This window comes from Pieris rapae, chromosome 15, assembly GCF_905147795.1.
Source record: "Pieris rapae chromosome 15, ilPieRapa1.1, whole genome shotgun sequence".
Lineage (NCBI taxonomy): Eukaryota > Metazoa > Arthropoda > Insecta > Lepidoptera > Pieridae > Pieris > Pieris rapae.
Genome location: NC_059523.1, coordinates 7,663,760 through 7,685,592, shown reverse-complemented (window position 1 = coordinate 7,685,592; position 21,833 = coordinate 7,663,760). Strand labels below are relative to the sequence as shown.

General features: G+C 31.5%; 2 protein-coding genes across 2 annotated transcripts in view; one reads left to right on the top strand and one right to left on the bottom strand.

The window, feature by feature from the left end:
• Nucleotides 1-873: 873 nt before the first annotated feature.
• Nucleotides 874-13,090, bottom strand: LOC110992798 (protein I'm not dead yet-like). Its single transcript, XM_022258766.2, has 15 exons — nt 13,008-13,090; nt 12,090-12,222; nt 11,124-11,276; nt 10,029-10,144; nt 9,041-9,155; nt 8,258-8,360; nt 7,618-7,678; nt 6,880-7,005; nt 5,525-5,639; nt 4,136-4,251; nt 3,522-3,613; nt 3,090-3,182; nt 2,311-2,504; nt 1,876-2,013; nt 874-1,077 (listed from the first exon to the last, which is right to left on the bottom strand). The coding sequence occupies exons 1-15, from the start codon at nt 13,010-13,012 to the stop codon at nt 961-963; spliced, it is 1,677 nt and encodes a 558-aa protein (XP_022114458.2). The 5' UTR covers nt 13,013-13,090; the 3' UTR covers nt 874-960.
• A 1,604-nt stretch (nt 13,091-14,694) lies between these two features.
• LOC110992796 overlaps nt 14,695-21,833 on the top strand; it is a 29,823-nt gene continuing 22,684 nt past the window's right edge. The window contains exon 1 of the mRNA XM_022258764.2: nt 14,695-14,902. The gene's annotated coding sequence lies outside the window, so the exon portion shown is untranslated. The remainder of the gene's footprint in view (nt 14,903-21,833) is intronic.

The window sequence follows — 21,833 nt, the reverse complement described above, 5'->3', positions numbered from 1 at the left end:
TAGTGTCGGGTAAACCTTGTTGATATCTTGTCTTAAAAAATATATGAAATAACAGATGCGAAAAATGGAGACTTCTATTAATAAGTACTATCTATTATATCTATTACTAGTGACCCGCCCCAGCTTCGCACGGGTGCAATGCTGATGAAAAGCAGGATTTTATTATGTATTGTTATTTCCGTCGCTGGAAAGCTCCGATACTAACCTAAAATGTGACAAATAAATAAGAAAATGAAACTACAAATAAACTAACGTAATTCCTCGACTCATACCACTTAAACTAAGAACAGTAGCCAGGTGCGCATCAACTCCCCGCGAGACCTTGGGCGGCACTGAGAATACCCGAAAACTCAAGCGCATCGGGTTTAAAGTACTTAAAATATTTGCTACAATTGGTGCGATGGGGGAGCTAACTCCCCCGCGTGTGGTGTTAAGGGTTAAATGAACAATGTATACAAGGTATTTAATTGGTTAAGGATTAATGCTGAATTGGTTAAAATCGCTTCGAAAATTAGCCATTATTTGTCGTAAAAAGTAACATAAAACGTGGTATATGAATTGTCTTCAATAAAAATCTTATGTTCTGTAAAAGATATATTACTTCAACATTAAAGGCCTATTTCACAATGTATGGATAAAGTACCATATAGCTATGCAACACATAAATTATTCGAAAGATAAATGTTCCGAATAAGATACTTCGCGTTTCATGACGAATAGCGTTATCTGATAGTCGTGAAACGCAAAAATACTGTGTATCCTACCAATAAGTAATAGATAGCTTATTTGGAACTTATCCGGACATTGTGAAACAGACCCTATAATTAAATAAAATTAACATTTATAAATACCGACTTTATTTTCGAAAATAACATAACGTTGTAACTTCATAGCTAACATACATACATACATTCATAGTAAATGAAACAAAAAATCTTAAAACTGCTTAAATACAGAATACTATTTTGCCCAGTCTGGCAGCGTCTTGATGTCTGGCCAAATGATGGGTGCATACAAATAAGATGCCAACCACATTATGATGATCGTTGCGATCGTTGGTACTAATCCGGCTCTTATCTGTTAAAAGTTAAATTTGTTTCTAGTTTAGATTATTTTTCTTAGCCACCTCGCTAAAATGTTAAATTTACTAATACTAGCTAGTATTTGGTCGTTTTATTTATTTATTTATTAACACTATGTTACATTACGATATAAAAAAATTGAACATATATGAAAAGGAGGGCAACTGGCGGCGTTATCGCTTTCGAGCGATTTCTTCCAGGCAACCACTGTGAGTACATAGGGTAGGCAAGGAGTGCAAAAATACATATTACATATATAATAAGAAAAAAAAATTAACAGGAACAAAAAAAAAGTAAATTAAACGTTTTCATGTCACATAATTTTTAAGAGTTTTATGTAAATATTTTTATATGGGCAAAAATTATTATGCAATTTAACGTGAACTAAATTGTTTTTTTAATTAAACTAATATATATTAACAAAGCATGCATGAATGATTTACTCTTCGAATTCCGTTTAATCAAAAAATTTATGGGAAGAAGGTATACAGATCTCTTCCAAACTTATCATTGTTTAACTGATAAAACTTTATAAGTTACAAGCATAAATTAAAGGCTGCTTCTACTAATCATTATAGTAAATAAGGCGTTCTCTATATATCTTTATTTTTATTTATTATTTTTATACACCCACTGTCAATTTGACTATATCTATGAATACAACACGTTCAGTATGACTTATGTTTTCGACTCTTGAATCCTATCCTGATTTAATGATATGAAACGTCCGGGTAACGCAAGCCTAGCCACTAATGCCAATATTTATTTTATTTTTATTTAGAAGTGAACAAACCATTTTACTCGTTTGAATTTTGGCGGCGCTTTGAACAACAAGATTGCCAGGTGTCCCCACGGGGAGCAGAAAACAAAAGGACGCAGTATATCCCGCTGTTATACAGTACCAAAGCGGGTTTTGGTCGATTTGTTTTGCCTGAAATTTATTTTATTTGTTTATTAACACTTCGTTGCATTTTAGTTATGCATTTATCCATTTTATTCAATACAAACTACTTTAGATCGGGTAATAATGCCTATTTTAATAGCCTACAAATTATAAACATAGTAAATTAAGACAAGTTAATACTATCGCACTTTGTACTAGTGTAGTGTATGTACTATTATTAAAAAAAAATCTTCAGCTAAATTCGCAAAAAATAGTGTGAACTTTCTACTAGCATTATTAGTTTAAAACTTAATACTATTATTATTATTGTCCATTCTTACTTACCAATTGCATAAAAATAGGTGCAAACACATTCACGATAGCAACATTGGAGGCAAAATTTGTGAAGAATATAACGACTATGATAATAATAAGTAATATTAGAACATTCGGAAGTGATTTTAGATTCGATAATGTTTCTCCGATTTTTTCGTTTAGACCGGATTTCTTGGCCGCTTCAGATAAAGCAAAGCCTCCTCCTGCAAAAAATAGATCACTTTGGACAATATTACAAGTATTAAATGGGTATCATCAATTTATTTTAACTATAAATAATACGAAAAAAGTTAATCCGTCCGAAAAATATTTATCTTCATTGGAAAACCTATTTCAGTCATAGTAAAGTTACTAATGCTTTAACTCGCTTCACATCTTGAGTATTAAATGTGACATGGAGACCGGTGTGTAAATGTGTAATACAAATTTCATTTTTTATTAAATTGTTCTCGTATAAGCTACAAATTCTTAGTTACAAATTCGTTATAAGTATTCATATATTATAGAAAATAATTTACGTAAACTGTATAACTTCAAACTTATACAAGGATTTGCCCGTGGGCATGTGTAACAACGTCTTTTATAATTTATCCTAGTCCAACTCGACCATTGCACTTCGGGGAAATGTTCGAGTCAATTCGTAACAAGAACCGAGCAACTATTGTACATGTGCACTTGTAGAAAGTTTCCTAAGAAAATTTTTCATAAAAAATGTTTAAATAAATGTTACATGCGAACACATCAAAACTGTACCCATTACTCAAAATATTTATAAAATGTTTACAAACCCAATAAAAACGAAAAGCTGTACGGCATGACAGTGACAATCTTTGGCCAACTTAATACTGATTCCACGCTTTTTTTTGGAAGTTCTTCGTGATCTGTAGTATAACATATTATGTATAAATCCTTATCTAAAAACATCTACCGGGTTCTATGTAACTTCCTAGAGTGACAGCGGGCCTGATTTTATTGGAGTTTTTGTACCGCACGATTTCAATATCACAAAATCTATGGTTATTGGAAAACTACATTGAAATTTCATATAAAACGAAATCACAAACGCTATAAGACATTATATATATATTGCCTTCAATTAACTTAATTCAAGTTGAATTTTATTCAGTTTTATTAGATGGCATTTGTTAGAAATAGATGTTTCAAATCAACAACGAGTGGCGTAGAAATATTATTAGATGAATATTGCCAAAGAGTCTTACACTTAGCGGTAAAGTTCTTAAAGAAATCTAATGTAGACGGCAATAAGAACATCAAAAACATCACAAACGATGCTAATGCTGAATCACGAACGCTGAAATTAAAAACCAATTATTAATTAACAAAATTCCAATCGTACTGTTTTAACTAAACTCTTTCGAATTGTATAAAGTACAAAAAGAAAGTAGCGCTTTTGTTAAGGGACCATTAACATTTTGTTTTCCCTATTTTTAATTACTTAATCACATTAAAGAGCGTACAAATTCTTAAAAGGCCGACAAAGCACTCGCGAGCCCTCTAGCATCGAGAGTGTCCATGGGCGGCGGTATCACTATACATCAGGTGAGCATTCTGCCCGTTTGCCCCCCTGTTCTATAAAAAAAAACATTTAATGAGAATAATTAGAAAGTTAGTCATTTTTAGGACTTTTAATATAAAATAATTAAAACACACACATAAAAGTTTTCAAAGCTTTTTGATGAGATTTCAGATAAAAAAATATTTTCTTATTTTGTTTTGTCAATTTAAATATTCGTACAAACCCAATAATTATGAAAAATAAATATATTTTACAAATTTCATAAGATTTTGAGAAATTCGATTAAAAAGTATTTACTATTTACTATCTTCAAGTCCAAAGAAATCCTTAATAGCGTCGCCCCATCCGTAAAAAACTTGTGGAGAACGAGAGAAAAACAAGACCATGGCTCCACCAAACAATATAATCACCATCTACGAATATAATAAAAGGCATAATATATCAAAAAGTCGTTTAAAGTACAAGGTTTTTTTATATCTAGGGCCCCTGAAAACAAAATTTGTCTAAAATATCAACAAAGGAGAAATAAGTTCCTTGCTCTATCAAAATATACGAGAATATAGACGAGTTTATTTAGAATATATCAGAAATCATGCTGATGCTAGTATATGTTTTTTTATTTTACAAAATAATCTCAAAATGTTACATTGGAAAACCGCTGTGGTTTGTATTAATGAACCCATAGCAGTCTTGTTTAGCAGCGCGACAAATACATATAAAAGTTGTTTTTTTAATTAAGAGTTTATGTTGGTTAGTGTTAGGCTATCTATTATCTGCCTTGGGTAGACCATTTATTAGCTGTGGTAGCAAATACCGCAACGTTCTCTCGCCATATACGTTGTTTGCTCTCGATGTACAGAGCCGAACTTGCGTTTGCTCGAGTCTGTACGTCATGCTTTTATGTCATCTCGAGATGTGAAATATTATCACAGCAGTAACCATAATCTAAAAAATTGTAATCGCCGATATTTCCCTTTTCTTCCTTTCCCGTCTCCACCCTGAATTGAACAACATATATACTACACGAAGTAGGTAGGCTCAGTAGACCAAAATAATTGTATTAACGAAACCAGTTCTGTGTCACAAAGGGTGTTTTCTTTAATATACACATTACAAATTTTACGACGTTGTTAGCGTTTAGTATGTGTCCATCTCATGGTATGACCTTCCGAAAGATACAAGTCATAAATAAAATTTCTGTAAAGGTTATGAAAAACTATATTAACTTAAACATTTGGAACAACTTAACAATTTATAGCAGTCTTGCTGCGCTGTTAATTGCCAAGTACGTATATGTGAATTTATTAATTAATAGTTTTCATTAAAATATGATTCAATAATAAAAAATAAATCAGTGGCGCTACAACCTCTTTAGGTCCTGGCCTCAGATTTCTGAATCTGTTTCACAATCATAATTAAATCTAATAGGCAAAGTGATCAGCCTCCAGTGCCTGACACACGTCGTCGACTTTTTGGGTCTAAGACATGTCGGTAAGTTTTCCTTCACCGTTCGAGCAAATCTTAAATGCGCACATAGAAAGAAGGTCCATTGGTGCACAGCCGGAGATCGGCCCTACGACTTCAGGTATGAGCGTCGCACGCTGAAGCCACTAGGCAAACACTGCTCAATAATATATGCATATTTCAATAATAAACATAGATAATTATTTATTAATCTTTACTTACGATTTCCCAGAATGAAATTTTTCCTAACTTTGCCGAGTCTTGTTTCACACATCTTTCGGCTGCTTTCATTCCCTCGGGAGTGATTTTAACTTTTTTTGCAACATCACTCTGCGGCCTACATACAAAACGTGTAATGAATTGATAAAGTTTTTAAAATTAAATGATAAAGTTTTAATACACTAGCTAAAAAACAAACTTTACCAGCATAAAGATTTATCTTTGAGTGGTAGATACTCAAGCTTAACTTATTTATTTACACTTCGATAGATTTAGACAAAAACAAAACACATTACAAAAAAAAATTAGGGATTGCACCGGGCTTTATCGCTAACATACGATCCCTTCCTGGTAATCCTCGTAAGGGATAAACTATAAAATAAATATGATGGGTAAAATACAAGTGCATAACCAAATCTTATAAAAAATATAGTACCTTAATGTAAATAAAAACATTAATCAAACAAACAAAAAACTTAAAAGCTAATATCACGGATTCATGAAAGGTAATGCAATACAAAAGAAAAAAATTAGGAATTAAAAGTCACCATAGAGTAGGATAAGATATGGTTAAGAAATGTTCATGCAGAAGAGATTTTAAATTAAATGATGTTAGGGAGGTAGCCAATCGTATGGAGTCGGGCAGCCGGAGTAGGGCAGAGTAGGGCAGAATAGGGCAAGCTGTGAGATGGAATAAGTGTAATAAATAAGCATCTATTGGAGAAGCGTAACATATTATAGTTATAAGGACCTAAGAAATTGAAATGATATTTAGTTTAAAAGAGATTATTATTGATTGATTTCAGCCTTATTTAAATACATGGACGTAGCGTCGTTGGCTTGTTACCATGATAACCATTGTTTTAACGTAAAAACATCGAAACCATAGGGAGAAACACGGGCCGAGGTTTAGCCCAAGCCCAAGGCTGTTGGTAATTCTTTACTTTGCTTAGTTCGTATGTGCGTATATATTGTAATTTCCTTTCTTTGTAAGAAATAATAAGTGTATATTCATATAGTAACCCGCTCTCAATTGAAAAGCTAAGGTAAAAAACGATGGGATATGAATTATGATGCCGTACAAAAATAAACAAAAAAGTTAAAATAAAAATGGGCTGATCACATTAGCCGCATTTGTGATGGTAGATAGGTCAAAAAGACCCAATTAATTGGTATGGCGAGAGAGGATGCCCACCAAAAACTTGGAAAAATGAAATAAAATGGATAGCGGGTGGAAGTGGAAGAATTTGGAGGCCTTTACTCCGTCGGAGGTCAAGTCAAGTACTAGTGAAAACATAAATGGACATAGTGTAACTATAGTGTACTCGAATAAATGCTATCTTATTATACAAAGTTACCTGAATAGTCCTAAAAATTGAAAAGACATTGATAAAAAAGTAGCAACTTCTAAAAGTATCATCATTGGAACAGCGAAAGCAGAAAATAATGGAAACGACAAATACTCCGGTGCTGCCGGATAGGTCCTGAAATAGATTTTATATATTTATATTACAATATCATATAATGATTTGAACACACAGAATCCCGGTTATAGATCAAACTACTTTTACATGCATTTGTCGCGCTCCTAAACAAGACTGCTATGGTTACATACAAACAATACAAACCACAGCGGTTTTCTAATGTAACATTTTGTGATATACTATATTATTTTGTAAAATAAACAGAAAAAAAGGTATCTTTATATGCTGTTTATACATGAATGATCTAAACCCTACAGCATAAGTTTAGGTAGAGATCAAGGTTTTGTGGCCCACTTGCTTTTAAACGACTTCGAAAATGCCGAAGGAGGTTTACAATTCAACATATTGTTTTATGTGTATGCTAAGCGTCTCCTAACCCTGATTGAGGTCCTACGTTCAAACCTCGCGCAATAATGGATTACTAAATAATCTAACTTATACGATGTGGAACCAAATGGTAGCTTCCCATATATTCGACTTACGGTCCTCCAAGAAAAGAGCGTACCAATTCTTAAAGGACGGTAACGCACTTGCGAGACCTCTAGCAATGAGAGTATCCATGTGAGGATTTTTTTCCTATTCTAAAAGAAACATCTTCATAATAAAACTTACGCTACAAAGAGTCCTTTAAAGGCTAAATTCGTTGCTGTGCCGACTAATGTTCCAATTCCACCTGTAAACATAAATTTATTGTTTGTCACAATCGATAATTCATATAAAAACAATGTTTGAATAATACAGATATATCGACCTCGTCTCATCAAACCTCTTTAGTATTTATCAAAGTCAGAATTTTATTTCTATAACGATCTGTTCCGGATCTGCTAAACTTATTATCTATAGAATAATAGGTATATCTATTAACGTTGATTATTTATTAATTAATAATTCCATATACATGTTTAATTAAACTTCTTGATAGAAAATCATTGCTAATATTATGCCAATTGATAGCTCTTTCGCTCCCGGAGGCTTTCTCTCACACACTGATCGCCCTTGTTTCCAAACATTCAATAGGAGCCGAATTTTTTGAGTATATTTAACACAAACTATATAGGCAAATATAAAAAAACTATTAAAGTATTCAATTTTAAACAAAATCACCCTCACAATTTTAAGCAAAATTTTATTAGTAATATTAAAAGCCAACCAAGACGTCACTTTCACACGCTTTGCGAACGTCGACAGGGAACATAATAATTTAAATAACTGTTCGTAATAATATAAATTTATTGAAATCTTAAATACTGACCTATTGTTGCTGAAAAAGTTACAGAGCAAAAGTAACAGACTGTAATGTCACTTGCTACATTGTCGCCATCTTTGGTCGTATCATATATCTTCAGAAGCCTTTGCTGAAATTAGTTTTATAATTATACTAGCTAACCTGGCAAACATCGTTTTGCCACGTGTGTCATTAATAATAAAAAATAGGGGTTAATCGTAGAGAAAATCAAAATTTGCGACGATAAAATTTTAGTCGATGAAAATTTAGGGTTGAATGTATTTTTTAATATCATATATCATATCAATAGTATCATAAAAAATTAAAATCATCTAAAAAATAAAAAAAAACAACTTAGGGGTGGACTACCCTTAACATAAATGTTGGGGCGTTGAAAAATAGATGTGGACAACATTTGATCCTTAGACATACCGAAAATGCACACAAAATTTTATGAGATTAGGTCAAGCCGTTTTGGAGGAGTTTTAACTACAAACACCACGACACGAGAATTTTATACATTAGATTAACAACGAAATAATACATCGATATAACATTTCAAATTTAATAAGATGCTTCACGAAAGAAAACAGTATTTTTCATTTGTTTATTTGTATCTGTTGCCAATTGATTGATATGTATGTGTTATATATTTGAGTTCATGTTCAAAAAAAAAAAGCGGCCGAGGCAAGAGTATTATTTGATCAAACCAAAAAGTTAACAAAAACACATTTTATTCATTTTTATAACAATATCAATGCTTCTTTTTGCTGAATTTAGTTATTGAATTGATCTAAAGAAAGTACTTACGTCTTCAAACACTTTCAGAATGGCAAAGTTGATCGGCACCATCATAGTGGTTGCAGCCGTGTTTGTGATCCACATTGACACAAATGTAGTAACGATGCACACGGCGAGTAAAAGCCTGAAAAAGTGAGTATAAGTTAATGTCCTTATCGTTAAAAATTATCTCCCGGGCTCAAACGCCCCGTGCTCAACCGCGGAGACATCTTCATCTATTACGATGCCAGAGTTGCCAAATTACTAACAACCTATATCGAAGACCAATTCTCGCCAAACTCCTCTCCCAGTTACGTCGAGAAGGAGTAACAGAGCAAGAGGCAAGAGGTTAGTGATGCGTTCATCATTCATGATCATCATTTCAAACTATATAGAATATTATTTCACTTTTACAATAAAATTTTATAAAAGTGCTCTACTAGGGCAGCATGGCATAATTGTATAAGTTACTAAAGGATAAGTTGGAAGAAATAACAAAACCTTCAAAATGACATATACAAATCTTTTTGATCACCGAGAAAGCGATAGTAATGATTTTTTATCTGATGATGAATAAAAACAATTTATGTAAAAAGCGATGTTTTTTATTTTTATTATCTACCTATAATAGTTATATTTTATACACCTATAGTTTAACTACAGTAGGTATTGAATATAGAATAGTCTTACCAGTATCCTGGCAAAGTTTTTCTTAATATTTAAAACACTAGGTTTTCAGTATATGTAAATACTATAGGAACATAGTCGTGAAAACTCGTCGTAAAATTCGAACCCTGTACCCGATATCGGTAGTTTGGCACACTCACTATTCACTATACAATCGAGGCAATTTCATTCATTCAGGAATTTTTTTAATGATTCACTTTGTCACAAATCTATTTTTATTTCATCAAAAACTGACAACACAGTAAACGTCAGTTGACTTGTTCAGTATAACTAAACTACTTAATGGGAAGTCACATTTAATTCAGTATGATAAGTAATTATAATGTCTTACTTTATGTGTGAATATCCGATAAGCTTTATTGCGAAGTAAGCAAGCCGCTTGTGTAGGCCTGACTGCTCAACGGAGTATGCAAGTATCATACTTCCAATAAACATTATGAGGGTATCCTAGAAATTAAAAATCGCACTAGCATCATTATGCAAGAGGTGAATATTAAATGTCTTTGAATTTCGACTATAGTTTTCTATTTAATTGATTAAAAATTATTTGTGTTTTTGAATATTCGTAGGGTTATCCGATTGTAATTTAACATTGAAATACACGCAAACTTGTGTTTTTTATTATCAATTTGGAGCGTACATTAATTTCAGGCTATATAGGGAAAATCATACTTAAATAATAAATTAAATCAAAAAGGCCATTTAACTTGGAGACAGGAAGTGCTATGTGACCGGAAGTGAGCGGGAAAAGCCTTAATGGGAAATTAGCACAAAAGCCTTGATATTTAAAATATATTTTACTGTGTTCCCATATTTTATTTTCTTTGCAAAAAGGAACTAGGTAACTATAAAACTCTTAATCTAAATTATATTTCTGAGATTGTGTTGGATGATTTGAATAATAACACGACGCACTATGGAAAATCGATTTGTGTAGATCTTTAAATCAATAACTTTTTTGTTTGTCAAGAAAGAAGATTGAATTTTGCACACGCATAGAGTACTAAATAGGGAAAAGCTGTTGTTTTACTTTTATAGAGTATTTATGTATAAAAACAAACACTTCAAAGAAATGAACTATTTTTTTTTATATACATATACTTATAATTTTATTCTTATTTCCATCCTATGAGATTTTTAAAACCGTTTTACACTTTGTAAGTAGACATTCTTTGACATACTATAATTTAAAAAAAATCCAAATTAAAATCATGCAAATATAATGCATAATATTAAAGTCAATGTTATACTATTCAATGCACTTTTTAAAAGGACGTCAATAACAACATCAGTAAAAATGATTTTTGATATCGCAGTTCTACCATTTTCCATAATGCGGCGCCTTAAAAATAACGCTTTACTACTATAAAAAATAATTAATTTTTAAATTAATTTCAATTCTAAAATTTTCATATAAACTACTTACATTCATATACGCTTGACAAACTTCTCCCGTACTTAACACACCCGCAAAGGGAAAAATGATAACTGGGAGGAAGGACGTGATTGCGAGTGGTATACATTCTGTCACCCAGAAGCACGCCATGATACATAGACAATACGCAGCATAATGGTGTGGCTGAAAGAGACGTTCTTAATTAAACTTTATTCATATTTATAAGGAAATAGTAATCTTTCTTCTGTGATTGTCCGACCAATTATCCTCTCACAAAGTACGGTAAAAATTTACTTAGGTCATAAGTTAATGAAAACATGGTAATTGGGTCTGAATTGGTTCGTTTCCTTTTTAATTATGTTGGTCAGATGCCTAGAGCGGCCCCTCAATGCCTTTCAAGAGACTTGAGAAAACTTAAATATGGAAAGACGTTACGAATTCATTTCTTTTTATCATGATTGGCGAGGGTAAACCTAGCTTAAATAAAAAAATGCTGGCTTCAGATTTTTGTATCTGTTTCGTGATCATTTGTTTATCTAATAGGCAAGTATGTGATCAGCCTCCTATGCGTGACGCACGCCAACGACTTTTTAGGTAAGCGCCGGTTCCCTAAAGATATTTTCCTTCACCGTTCGAGAAAATGTCAAATGCACACCTAGAAAGAAAGTCCATTGGTGCACAGCCGAGGTTCGAACCTACGACCTCAGAGATGAGTCGCACGCTGAAGGCCCACACTGCTCACTGTAAACCAAGCTTACGCTACAAAAAATATTAGCCTAGGAGTTAGGTAGCTCACAATCCAAAGATGATTGTATTTCTCACCTCAAAGTAATACTTCGGTCGGCAAGATCGAGAGCAATATTGCATCTTAGTCCAGACTACGGACGACGTAAGGCACAGATAATATTCTAATTACCTACTTGCTTATGCCACCTTATGAGCGTGCCATTATCCTTAAAAATAAGTCCAATTAAATGAAAGAGTTTATTTATTTACCTCAGTGGGACTGGTTATGAACAAGATAGGTAATAGTATAATTGGTACGCCCACAGTTACTATACCGCGCCAATGCACAGCTGCAAATATTTGTAGCTTTTCTGGTAACTCCAACTCGGGTTCTGGCTTTTTCCTGAAATGCAATCACTCAATATATAAAAGCAAATAAATAAATATGGCAGGAAAGTAGTTCATATTTATCCGTATTTTGTCGGATTTCACATTACCGGATTCAGGATATTCGATATTAAGATTTTGACATTAAATCATAATGTACCTGAGTAAACACAGGAATCATCCCAAAAATTGGAAAATATAGAATATAGTTATAGACTCTACCAAGACGATACCTGCTGTTTAACACGAGTTGTATGGATTTATTTTTAAATCAATCAAAATATCGTTATTTATATAAGAAAACAAGTACACTTATGAATGTCAAAAAAATTAAATTGTACATTTACTACCAGTTCGCAAGTCAAGTGCAAGAATATCAGTTCAAAATAAATTAACGATTTCGATTGAAATATATTTCCGAAATGACTAGTACAGCTTTGTACAGAAGGCAGGCAGACGTAACAGATTACGATGGATTTTTCTATAGATACTAAGTGGCACTTCATTGGCGTATTAGGAACTAAGCCGAAACATCGTCGAATAGGTGTATAACATTTTATGGAAATAACATCGAAGTGTCAAAAACTGAAATTATCATGTATATCGTAAAATATGCCTTATATTGAATGAAGATAATATTACTTGGTATGCTTTTGAAACTGAATTTTAAGATTTGGCATTAGATAAATTTTCATGTATACTTAAATGGGATTTGGCCTGTGACCTGATTCACATCTATTACTCTTGGTACAGGAGACAGTATTAAACTATAGCGAAGAATATAATTATTATTATACATACAGCATTTTGTCCAATTCTTATTTCCTATGGACCTACATGCACAAAATAATAAAATTTATTTTACATAAAACATCAATCATGGAAGATTGATATCTGTCAAACTCAAATATAGAAACAGCGGAATGTTTTCTTTCGGCTTTATGGAAAAGAAGGTTATGTATTTCAAAGAAAGGATTTCATTGGAACGATTCTAAAAGTTAAAATTATTTCTTTTCAAATTTACATAAAACAGGCAAGAAAATTTGGTCAAACACCGATATCCGGAAAAAAACCCAAGTTCAGAGTTAATACTTAACCCTTGACTTAGGGTCTTTCAAGAAAAGAGCGTACAAATTCTTAAAAGGCCGACAAAGCAGTCGCGAGCCCTCTAGCATCGAGAGTGTCCATGGGCGGCGGTATCACTTAACATCAGGTGAGCCCCCTGTCCGTTTGGCCCCTGTTCAATAAAAAAAAATAAGATGAGTACAATGGTTACCTTAGTTTTGAAAATGAAAATAATTACAAATACAACAAAGCAGTAAAGAATAAAAATTGTAACAATATAATATAACAACGCACTACTACCCCCGTGTTTACAATAAACAAATCGAATTTAAAGAAATACTGCAACGGTGAGTAGCCTACAAAAATAAATAGGTCTTGTAATTATTTGTCTTTTTTTATGGTTTTACAAAAATATTAAGCGTTCGTCGAAGCAACATTATGATTGGCTTTACGGCTTTGTAATGGAAAATAACTTGATAAGATAGAAATTAAAATATGGTAATTACAGACTATAGTGATTTTAAGCAGGCTATAAATGTATCGTACCTTCCGTTTACTCAGACGAGGTGGCGAGAGAAATGTAATATCAGCAAACGTGTGTGTTTGCAAATACATATATCTGTCAATAAATTGATTTTGGATTTTTATTATTATTAGTTAATATTATAACCTAATTTATGTGCCTATTTATTCCGTAATATTAAAGACAAACGTACGTTTTAAATGCATAAAAGACTAAACGGGTATTGAATGTTTCATCATTATCACGTTGCATAGAAAAAGACAAAACATTCTACTTAAAGTGCCTGTTGAATTAGGTTTTATTTAAAATTACAATATCTGATTTTTTCTATTTGCCGAGTAATATGGATTATATTATATTAAAAGACTATTTTAAACTTTATTAATCTGATATTATTTAGAAGTTTAAGGGCCTGTTTCACAATGTCCGGATAAGTTCCAAATAAGCTATTTGTTACTTATTGGTATGATAAATAGTATTTTTGCGTTTCACGACTGTTAGATAGGGCTATACGTCATGAAATTCGAAGTATCTTATTTGGAACTTTTATCTTTCGAATAATTTATGTGTTGCATAGCTATTTGGCACTTTATCCATACATTGTGAAACAGGCCCTAAATGTCACTTACTCGAAAGCCAAACCTAGCAATACAAAAACAAAAGATGGTAACGTGGCAGTTTTAAATTGGTAACGATAGTAACAAATACGGCTATTTCACTACAACAAGGTAGCTAATGTTTTTTTCATTATTCATATATAACACAGTATAAAATACATGCACGAAAATGTAGCGTTTTTTGCTGATAGTACCTACATGCAGTTTTAAAACGGAATTAAACGCTGTTATACCCGGCAACAGGCGTGCGCAGAGCGCAGCCCTAGCGAACTCCGAGCCACGTGGCCGGTGGGTGGCTCCCGCCCAGATGTCAGTTTAGCGGGACGCGCCATTCGTACGGACGTCGAAGTTGTTCTCGTAATGTGAAACGAATACGAACAATGTTTTGTGTGATATCTGGATTAGACGTTGTTTTGAAATAGATCGCGCGTGTTAAGTTTTCGAGTTTATTTTCGATGAGTTTTCTTTCAACCTGACATTGGTGCTGAAAGGTAAATTGCTGTTAGTTAATTTAAGCTTTGTGCTTATAAAATCTTAAAAATAATTTCATAACAATTCGAAAGATTCTATTTGTATCTATGTAACAAATATAATCCTTTTGAAAGCTTAATAACGACAACTGGCATTATTCGCTGTTAAAACGTTAACAAAAACAACAATTACTCTTTAAATTTATGATCCTCACATATTTAAAGTAATTTAAGAATATAAACTGCAGCCCGGATTTCTATAATAATATTGGATGGATATTTGAAAGAATAAAACTAATTCGACAGTATTTTGTTTTGACTTAGGTACTTTGAATTTGGAACGCAGATTATTTCTCCCTCAATTAGAAAATTATGTTTAATAGGAAATTTAGTTATACTGTAAAAACTAGATGAAAATCTACTTTGACCTTTAACAATAAATTTAAAACCATAAAAATATTTTTACTTTGTAAGTAGTATAAAACAGCGACAATGTTGTATCCAAATGACCGCTAATATTGACTTAGTAATAAATATTATAATCACTCTACACTAATTAACCGCAATATACCCATTTGTTTTAGATCTTATAGAGGAAAATACAACGCACCCTATTAAAAGTCCTTCGGGATTTTGAAAGCCAAACCCTTGCTTTCAAAGGATTAATACAATGTGTATTAATGAATTGTTCAGTTTCAAAGTTTATACCATCAATTATTCGCTTGTAATTTATAACTCAAACGAAGGGTGAAGATTATATTAATGCATAAAAACTTCGAAATGAAAATAAGATTATTATCATCATTCAAGTTTGCTTTAAAATTTCTAAAAACGATATGATAGTTACAAAAAAAGAGAACAGGAACATCAGTACAAAAAGCAATCGTTAAAAAGCCTGTATGTATTTTGAACATGCATTTTCTTATTTTAACGATAACGATAGAACGGTTTATAGGTAGGAAATAAATAATCAACCTTTTAAGTATATAATATGATATCAAAGAGTCGATATCAATGACAATAAATTTCATTTAATAGTAATTAGTTATCCTCACCACACCTTTGTATAACGTTTTTCGGCATTTTGAGAAGTTTTAGTTACAAAAAATATTCACCGTATTCATTTAAATATCTTTTGTCCGAGTAATGTTTTTAAGCTAAAGAGTTTGATTAAACTGCATTTATACATATTAGATGGCTTTAGACTCCGCGGTATTATTAACATTTTGAATATAGCAAAATCCGATTTTCTTGAATGCTACATACAAATTATTCTCTTCGGCTACATTTAGTCGCTTAGATGGTTCACTTGGGAGTCTTCAATAGGAATAAAATGCTAATCAGTTTTTATACGATTATTTCACATTGCTCTAGAGTCTAGAGAAACTGTCGTAATACTAAAGAGAACAATACAAACGACCTGTTATTTAAATATACAAATTTAAATATGTATAAAAATATGGAAATATGAATAAATAGGAATATATAATATTAAAAATGGAATCCAACCGTAAATGTGTGACTTCACTACATAGTATAAAACAAAGTCGCTTTCTCTGTCCCTATGTCCCTTTGTATGCTTAAATCTTTGAAACTACGCTACGGATTTTGATGCGTAGTTTCAAAGTAGTTTGTCAACGTAGTGATTTTTTTAATAGATAGAGTGATTCAAGAGGAAGGTTTATATGTATAATAACATCCATTAAATAGTGGAGGAGTACTCTTATTTTTGAGGTTTCTAATGTGATGTCGTAAATAATTAAATTTTTTCCGCTTACATTGCAAACGCAGGCTGAACCCTACGAGTTTTATCAAAATAATGTACTAAGTATTATACACATTGAAAAGGTCTACAGAAAAGTCCGTGATGGTATATGTCTATCTCTCATGGATAACCCACATTTTTAAATATACCACGTTCACAGTTTTTCTGTAGTGTATTTAGTATCAGCATTGCACCCGTGCGATGCCGGGCGGGTCGCTAGTTTATACTAATCCAAACAAAGCCGCGGCTAAGATTTTAGTAACAAAATGAATAAATGTCATCTGTAAAACAATTGTACATTTAAAGTGCGTTATTCAGTTGGTGTGGTGATACAAATTATACTAGCAATAGTAAAGAGATTTATAATTTAACACTTTTACAAGAGATGTTAGTAGAATTTCATTAAAAAAAAATTTTTTTTAATTGTATGTATGTAGAATGTATTTTAAACCTTTGAAACTTGTAACTAGTGTTTGTAGGATAATTTTATTTTCCTTTTCTAAATGTTTGAAGCTCCAATTGGACTAACATTGTAATAGCCTTAAGTAAACTCAATTTTGCACATTGTATAGTGTGTATGTAAAATGTACATCCCGAACAAAGTTAACTCTGTAATTATTTTATCTGCACCGTCACATTTGATTTGCTATTCTGAAGCAGTGCTACGTCTAACACAATTACTTCATTTGGTTGCGCACATCAAAACAAGTAAAGCTACTTTTAGGTACTCAGTGTCAGTGAATACCGCTTATGGTACTGCAATTTTTTTTTTGGAAGTGAAACTTGTAATGCAACTTTCAACAAGGTTGCGTTAAACGTTTAAAGTTCCTGGGGAGGGGGAATAGAAAGAGACAGAGCGAGAGTGAATGCTTCAAATTTTTAATTTGAAGTTTCACTTCTTCCACGCGGTGGGACGCACTATTTCTTTTTTGCTGATTAGCTCACTGACAGGTTGATCCTAAACCTCTCATTTCATTCCCAAGTAATCGATGTACATATGATACACTTCTATTTGGTATTTCTTATTATGTTTAAGTTTGGGGAATAGTTACTTAAATTAAATAAAAGGGGACGAACTAATATATATATATATATATATATATATATATATATATATATATATATATATATATATTTATATATATATATATATATATATATATATATATATATATATATATTTATATATATATATATATATATATATATATATTTTATATATATATATATATATATATATATATATATTATCTGTTCTATTTATATAGATGTACGATACATCTTTTAAACCAAGGAAGGAAGTGTCGAGTGTGTGAAATGTTTAACTTTAATGATAACTATTATTTTTATTATCTTATAACTGGTGTGGGCGTTGTAAATAGAACTGAAAAGCTTTTTAAACTTTAGCTTAGAGAACCATCACGATAAAATTTCGCTATAAGTTTAACAACAAGCCTTTGTATTTTACCGTCTTCCTAACAACAACATTCGACTCTTTTCAAGATATACTTCCTCGAAAGCTATTATAAGCGTTCTTACACCTGCACTTTGGATAAACAAAAAACAGTTTTCTTGAATTTATAAAGTACACAATTATTATCATTTGGATTAGATAAAGTATCTGAAGTATTTTTTAATATTTTTCTTTGTCTACTTAAAAGTGTGAATAGGTTAAGTAGGTAACTTAATTCATCTAGAAGCCTACCATCACTTTCTTGTTAGTTCAATAGCAATACAAAACCAGCTGAGTCATTACCGAAAAAATATTGATTGTCTAAAATATATCAGGAAAAAGATAACGTGATTAATTGAAAAATTAAATTTAGCATTATTATGAGACACGCTTTAGCAAATTAAATATTTATACCTCGCCCAGGTCGCGTATTTAAACTAATTATAAGAAAACAATTTTCAAGTACACTTTACATATATGATTTCATGCTTAAAACTGATATTTGAATCACATAGCTTTTGTTATCAGGAGAGGGGAAAGTACATCTTCATTACTTTACAATTAATCAACATGATGTTTTATGTGCCAAAAGCTTTATTTTTTTAGTGTTACTATGTGAACAAATGGGAGTATAGCCAACATTATATTATTATGAATCAATTATAAACGATGCAAACACGATTAATGTGCATAACATGGCACTTTTTTTTATTATGACATTACTTTTTAATTTTACGTGATTATTCCGTTTCCCGCTTTCGGATTTCAATGACATGTAACTCGGAGGTCATTGCATACTCCTAAGAGACTGTAAATAATGAATATTATTCATTCCTAACACTAAAACCAGGCAGTATATAACAACGTGTTGTGCGATAGTTTAATCTATGCGCGCTTTCTTCATACAATAAACGAAGAACAGAAAAATGTCAACACGTCTACTCCAAATTGATGACACATCGGTGATTCCCAATTAAGACAAATGATCAAGGGAGCAAATAGATACGATTGGATTTTTATTAATTAAATTGCTTAGCCATAAATGAAATCAGGAATAAAATAATCAGCGAGGGTAAAAGCGTACGCTTATCTGCTTAGGATTGCCGAATATTGATAACACGAAGCTAGTACTTAACCCAGTATTATCAGCCCTACTGATATATCCGCTGTCTAATTTTGAAGTATCGGGCTTGTTTTGCATGAAAAAATCAATCTTAGATATTATGCTTACTGCAAGTATTCAAATATTTTACGACTACAGTTTCATTTGGCTGTTATTATTTCATATTATTTTGATCTCTGGTAAATAGTACCGGTGACTATGAGGCTGGTTACGAAGATATAAGTATCATACATCAAGGATACTGCCACAGCAAACAATCTTTTAACATTTTCTATGTATCCGTTTTTATTATTATTATTACCATGTGAGTTAAAGTATTTATTTGTATGATAAGCTCAATTTTTATTGTATTATTATCAACTGGACGAATTATTTATGACTCACTTGTTGCATCAAGATCGAGTTATTTGTTGTAAATAAAAAATTAATAAACATTTTATGAACATTGTTTTGAAATGATTTTGTCATGTTCTATGTATTACACTTTTAAGACTAAAAACTTGGTGATGAAGAGGATTAATGCGAGAACTGAGCAGCCAGTTCTGCTTGACCTTTCTACGCCCTTGATTTGAGTAGGTACTGGCAATAAATGTAAATTAAGACGCATTTTTATGGTGTATACGTGTTTATTGCTACCTAAGAATACATTATATTTTTATTCGATTTGCATGTAAAGTACATCATTATAAAATCTTTAAGAGATCGTATAAAAAATACTTTTATTTCAGAAAAAGTTCGCACTTATATATGACCGGGTTTGGACAGTAAAGCGAACTTCAAAGCTTGTAGGTAATGAAGTGCAAAAAATACATGCAGTTGGAAAATACTTTTTAACGAGTTCAGAGGAAAGGGATCCGTTGCTTGCGGGAACGAAATGATTGGACCATCATGAAAAAACATTTTTACAAATAGTAAAATTGTTTCTGTTTACAGTAGCTCTTTCAATTATTCCCTTTGCGAAAATATGCTTGTTAAAACGTTATATTCTTAGTCCACGCTTGTCCACGCTTGACGCCGAGCATTGCTAGAATTCTTCAGAATATATTCCTCCTTAACTAGAGAAGAACTAGAAACTAACTAGACTAAAACTAGAACTACTCTAACTAAACTAGAACTAGAACTAAAAGAGCGGGCTTTAACTAAAACCACTCATCATAGATTTGATTTTATCTAAGTTTAGTCTTCTTCTCTATAATTTCAATGGTTGACTCTGATTAAAAACTCAATGCCGTATAAATTTCTCGATAAAATGAACACACCCCTTTTGTCTAATTTCGTTTTTAATCAATCATGGGGTGTATTATGGAGACAAAATTGATTGAATTACATCACATTCGTTTGGCCGAGTGCTGCTGCTAGCGATTTTATTAAATATTGTATATTTATGCGTTAGTTTAATAAAAATAATTTAGCGTTTTCTTCATTTTTGTTCCGCGAAATACTGTATCGTCCGTCGCATCCCACTCACTATTTAGTCGTCCTCGTTCCACTGAGACGTGAACAATACGCTTAGCGCCACCACTCGATATAATAAATAATTACCACTTGTAAAATAAAAACCATTTTCAAAAAGTATACACCACTTTCGCATTTATATTATTACTAAGTATGTATAGGTATGTAAAAAAATTTCAAATTAAACCGAGTTGTACCTGTTTACTAAACAGATGCTTCATGATTTTATTGATAAAGTAGCTTATTATGCATTTTGCGTGTTTTCTATATAATTTTATGTGCCGGTGTTAGATATTAATAAAAAATAAAACTAGGTGCCTATATAATATAAAACAATACTTAAAAATAATACACAATTGAAGTTAGACAATAAAAGTTGTTCTTATAATCTTTGATAGTACTAGTCTATAGTTTAGTACCAATTTTTAAGAAATGTGTGAAATCAGTACAGTTAGCTACGTTTCAACAAAAACATATTTTTGTTATTAAACATTTCGAAGGCTTAGAGAATCCTTTGAATTTTTAAGTCCGCACCCATATAAAGTGTACTCAACCGAGCGCCACCGATTTTACTTAAAAACATCTGATACAAAATTAGATTTTGCGATATTAATGTTAACATAGTGAAATGTTCAAACATAATGTACTGTCACATATGTATATTCAAAATCATTATTTAATCTGTCTATCAAAAAAAATTTTTTCTGAGTATTTATACATATTATTTCCGCGTTTGTGCCAAGCTTAAATATTAAAGGCAAGTAGGCCACCGGCTCCAACAGACGAAACAAGGTGCCAAAACCGAAAACCATCAACCTACGAACATTTTTCAACGCTTTGTCAATTTAAAATAGATTCGTCAGACGAAATACTTTTTATTAGAATGTTTTAAAGTCTGACTTTATAATTTCCGTTAATAAGTAATCATTTCATTTACTGATCGTATTTCTCGTAACTGGGTTTTATATTAGAAGAATTTACATATTTTAATCAAATTCTCAGAAAAAAAAATAATAAGTGTTTTACGTTATTTAAAATCCTATGTTTCATTTTTCATTAAAGACAGATATATAAATATTATATATTTCTTATATTCTATTATCATATATTCTCCGAGAATATCAATAAAAGAGCCTTATTATTAGAGCGTTATTTT